The sequence below is a fragment of the Saccostrea cucullata genome, unplaced genomic scaffold (assembly GCF_032062105.1).
Source record: "Saccostrea cucullata isolate Sc308-1 unplaced genomic scaffold, CSIRO_AGI_Scuc_v1 ctg20234, whole genome shotgun sequence".
NCBI lineage: Eukaryota > Metazoa > Mollusca > Bivalvia > Ostreida > Ostreidae > Saccostrea > Saccostrea cuccullata.
In genome coordinates, this window is record NW_026938509.1 from 3,659 (window position 1) to 8,391 (window position 4,733).

The window sequence follows — 4,733 nt, forward strand, 5'->3', positions numbered from 1 at the left end:
TTCTATATATTTCTATGTAAAACTTGGATTCCCTATTGTGGCCCCGCCCTATCCCCGGGGGTCATGATTTTAACAATTTAGAATCTACACTACCCCAGTATGCTTCCACATAAGTTTCAGCTTTTCTGGCCCAGTGGTTCTTGAGAAGAAGATTTTCAAAGATTTTTCCTATATATTTCTATATAAAACTTTGATTCCCCATTGTGGCCCCTCCCTATCCCAAGGGGTCATGATTTTAACAATTTATTATCTACACTACATTGTACTGTTTTTTATAAGTGTGATCTTTAGTTCTCCAGTGGTTCTTGAGAAGAAGATTTTTTAATGACCCCACCCTATTTTTGTCTTTTCTTGATTATCTCCCCTTGTGAGGGAACCTGGCCCTTCATTTTCACAATTTAAATTCCCCTTTACGCAAGAATGCTTTGTACTAAGTTTGGTCAAAATTGGCCCAGTGGTTCTTGAGAAGAAGTCGAAAATGTGAAAAGTTTACAGACGGACAGACAGACGGACGGACGACGGACAAAATGTGATTAGAAAAGCTCACTTGAGCCTTCGGCTCAGGTGAGCTAAAAACTTTAAAATCGGCCATAACTTTGGAAAGGTAAGGGCTAATGCTTTATACTTATAATTATGTAATCCTCGTGAGAAGACCTTTCATTGGATACCAAGAACATAGATCCTTTGACCTTGACGTTTGACCTACTTTAAAATTCTTGGCCATAATTTTTGAAGGGTTAGGGCTTGGGCTTTCATACTCCACATATGTAATCCTTGTGACAAGCTATAAGGCCTTTTTTTAGAACCAAAAACTTTGACCCTTTGACCTTGACCCTGGATTGACCTACATGTACCTTTCAAAACTTATCCTAAGTCGTAAATTTTGAACAGGTGGTGCTAGGGCTTTCATATTTCACAATTGTATTTCTTGTGAGAAGATATTACTTTAGGCACCGATATATCTAATTTGCATTTTAAAAAAGTTTAATCTACACTATGATGTCATACGGGGGCATCAGTATTCACAAACACATATTGTTTTTTAAAGAAATTTGAATATTGGGCAAAGTAGTAAGTAAAGTCTTCTAACAAATATTTTTAAAAACACCTTAGAATATCTTTGAGACGACTCTATTTTTCAAAACAACACCATTCATTCCATCTAGTAAAATCAATGAAAAGAATGAGCTATGGTCTATTCTACGTTTGCACCAACTTGATTTATGGTCTATTCTACGTTTGCACCAACTTGATTTTAAATAATTTAATTCTGGTTGTAACGCTGTATTTGACTGGATAAAAAAATTACTTTATATCGTATAAAATGGGTTGCCAACGTCACCATGACTTGCGTCAAAAACGTATCAATCCGCCTGACGTAATATTCAAATTTTGTACAAATTGAAGTCATTTTGTTAGAACAATCATCTTTTTTTCTTACATCAAATGAATGAAAATTAAATTATAAGCAATGAATTTAATAGCTACCCATTTTATACGGTATAAACTGGGTTGGAACAGTTTACGCTTTATACCGTATAAAATGGGTAGCTATTAAATTCATTCCTTAATAAAAATCATCAAAAACAGTAGAAAAAAATATAACAATATGTAACACGTTAGCAAAAATGTTCAGCAAAAAACTTTAAATTTTGTATAGAAAATCTGTCTTAAAGAATTGTTGAAGATATTCAAACATATGACGTCTGAGTATCATTTTAAAATAATTGTAAAAAGACTTTAATTTTTGGCAACCATTGCAATAAATCGCTGAAACAAAACTGAGTTACTATCATAGTGTAACCTATTTTTTTACCGGTTTTTAAAAATTGGACAAAACTGTAGGAGGAGTAGTTGTAAGTAGACGTGCAAGTCACGAGACTTGAAGTATGGATATAGGGGAATCTATCATCTACTTTTCTATGTATGAAAAGAATTACACTTTGTACATTTACCATGTATACAATGAAAACGGATGTTTAAGAAAGGATAACATTGATCTTATAATGCAACACATCAAAAACCTGTTAATGTATCACATAATAAATAGTTACTGTTTGTTTTGATTCACTGTCTTTGACGATTCGGTTAAGCTATAAACACAAAAAGGAAATTGTGGCAATTTGTTTAAGAGCCACAAATGCATCACACATGTTCCTCTATCGCAAGTTAATTGAAAAGGAACTACGGATCAGAAATGACGTAAGTTAGCTAAAAAATCACAAACAAAAAACTTTTTTCAAACGAGATAATCAGCTAGTTTGACAAATATGTTAAATCATTGTGTAAAACAATGCACAGATTGAAAGATTCCTGATAAACACAAATGGTCTGCAGACAGAAGGATTTTTAATTTAGCGAAATAAGATGAAATACCAGAGTATAAAGCTTATAGCATATAATAGGTTATTATGTCACCGTAATCGAAAATTTCTATGCACTGTTCGTACAGTTGTTTTTCTGTCCGCAAAAACTTTAACTTTGCCCATAACGCTTGACTGTTCAGAGCTATGGCCTTAATATTTTACTGGCGCATTCCTTCTGACGAGACCTTTCTTTGGGCACCAACATATTTGACCTCTTGCCCTGGAGTTTGACCCACTTTTGCAAAAACTTAAAAGTAACTTTAACCTTGGCATAACTTTTTCAAAAGTGCGTCAATCTGCAAGGTCAACGACAAATGGTCAAAATTGTTGGTACCCAAGAGATGATCTTGTTACAAAGGTCTGAAAGAATATACATTTGAACAACAAAAACCCTAGCACTAAATGGTAAAAAATTATGGGCTTGCCAAGTTTAAAGTTGGTTAAATTTTGTAAAACGTGAGTAAAACTGCAAGGTCGAGAGGTCAAATATGCTGATCTTGTCAGAGGTGCAATAATGTAAGCAAGCCATAGTTCTAACCAATCAAGAGTTATGAAAAAAGTTAAAGTTTTGTGGAAAAAAAGCAAAAAGCTAGACAGTGAGACAGACGGACAGGAAAACATTGTATGCCTCTAATTTTCGAGCATAAAAACATAGTTTAATATCAGCATTTTCATTTTTTACAGAAATAATTTTCTCTCGCTTTTTTAGAATACAAATGTAGTTGTTTCAATTATTCATTAACTAATAACTATTTCCTCTTATATCATGAAATAGACATATATTAAGAGAAATATTTTTTTCAGACATATAGTTTTTTACTTGCTCTTATTCATGAACTATACTTTGAATTTTAGGTAACTATGGAGAACTCAACGGAAGCTTTAGAACATTCACAGAGACAGTGCTTCTCATGGATGAAAGAAACATTAACCAAACCCAATGTAACGCTTGAAGAAATAAACCAACAACATATTCGTCGTTTTCACGGAGGTCTCGCATTATTAGGCTTCGTAATAGTGGCCGGGATGATCGGAAATATGCATGTACTCGTGCTATATTACAAAAAATTTAAAGTTTCCAATTATCGGCTTTTCATCATTTGGTTAACATGTCTAGACATGATAAATTGCTGTGTCAGTGCACCCCTTATAATATTTTACTTGCTCCACCCAATCACTTACCCGTATGAGGGATTTTGTAAAATGACCCGCTTTACTTTGTACTTCTGTGCCATTGCATCTACTTCCGCTATGGTTGTCATAGCAATAGAAAGGTACAGAAAGGTCATGACGCCACATTCGCAACAGATTTCTCTGCAGACGGCAAAACTTATGTGTTTGGTCAGTTTAGTGGTTGCTGCAGGTATCTCATGGCCAGCTCCAATATTATTCGGACTCTCTCACGTTCCGACTGGCGTGGAAGGTTTAGAGGGAATTCGCTGCTTGACAGACGACACATACAAACATACGCCCTACATGTCGATATATCATTTTACTACGCTCGTGTATTTTGTGATTGTCTCGATTTGCCTTATCGTTGTCTATGTATGCATTGCCAAAAGAGTCCTTAAATCTGGAAAATTCAAAGATCGCGTCAGTGGTGTTCCGTTAACGCCTGACACTCGGGCGTCAACCAGTAGTTGCGTCTCTAAAACTGTCACCAAGACCATCACTTTTTTGACGGTGACGTTGGCCTATATCGCATGCGCAACGCCCCACCATGCCTTGGCCATACTCTTCTTCCTCACACACAACCTTGACTGCAAACTCTCGCTTCTTGAGGCCCAGTTTTATTATGCCTTTGTGTGGTCGTACTTTCTGAACAGCATGATCAACCCATGTATTTATGCGTACCGAGACAAGAAGTTTAGGGACGAACTGGAATCTGTCTATAGGCGTTGTCCATTAAGAAAACTGTGCAGTTCTTCTGATTGAGAAACAATTTTCTAAAAATATTTATAAAAACAGCCAAATTTGTAATGTATATTTTTTTTTCTCTTGTTTATGCTTCAATAATCTTTTTTTTTTTGTTTTGCCAAGTCTTTCATTCCTTAATGATTGTTGAAATAAAAGATTAACATATATAACAAGTTAAATTTGGACTGGGCACGGGTAAAACTGTGTGCTAAGCTACTATGAAAGTAGTGCCTGTATTCGTAGGTAACCAACATAGGAAAATGTTTCATCTACACTAAAATACCTTGTAAAATTGTAATATTTACTATGTCCGCTTATTTTAAAACCTCCGGTGACAAGAAATACATCTTACATATGACAGCCCAAGAGACGTACATGTATCACAGTATGTACTGTATGTACTATGTATTGTCTAGTTCACACAATATTGAATGATGGTTCAGAGATTTC

The 4,733-nt window shown here is 35.0% G+C and overlaps 1 protein-coding gene across 1 annotated transcript; it reads left to right on the forward strand.

Annotated features, from left to right (window-relative positions):
• Window positions 1–2,101: 2,101 nt before the first annotated feature.
• Window positions 2,102–4,462, forward strand: LOC134250538 (substance-P receptor-like). The gene is made up of 2 exons (XM_062732900.1): window positions 2,102–2,206; window positions 3,222–4,462. Exon 2 carries the CDS (start codon window positions 3,228–3,230, stop codon window positions 4,299–4,301), a length of 1,074 nt encoding a protein of 357 aa, XP_062588884.1. The 5' UTR covers window positions 2,102–2,206; window positions 3,222–3,227; the 3' UTR covers window positions 4,302–4,462.
• The last annotated feature ends 271 nt before the right edge of the window (window positions 4,463–4,733 follow it).

What these genes read in the sequence shown, in the direction of transcription:
- LOC134250538 (XM_062732900.1), top strand. Translation starts at nt 3,228, where the DNA reads ATGGAGAACTCAACGGAAGCTTTAGAACATTCACAGAGACAGTGCTTC.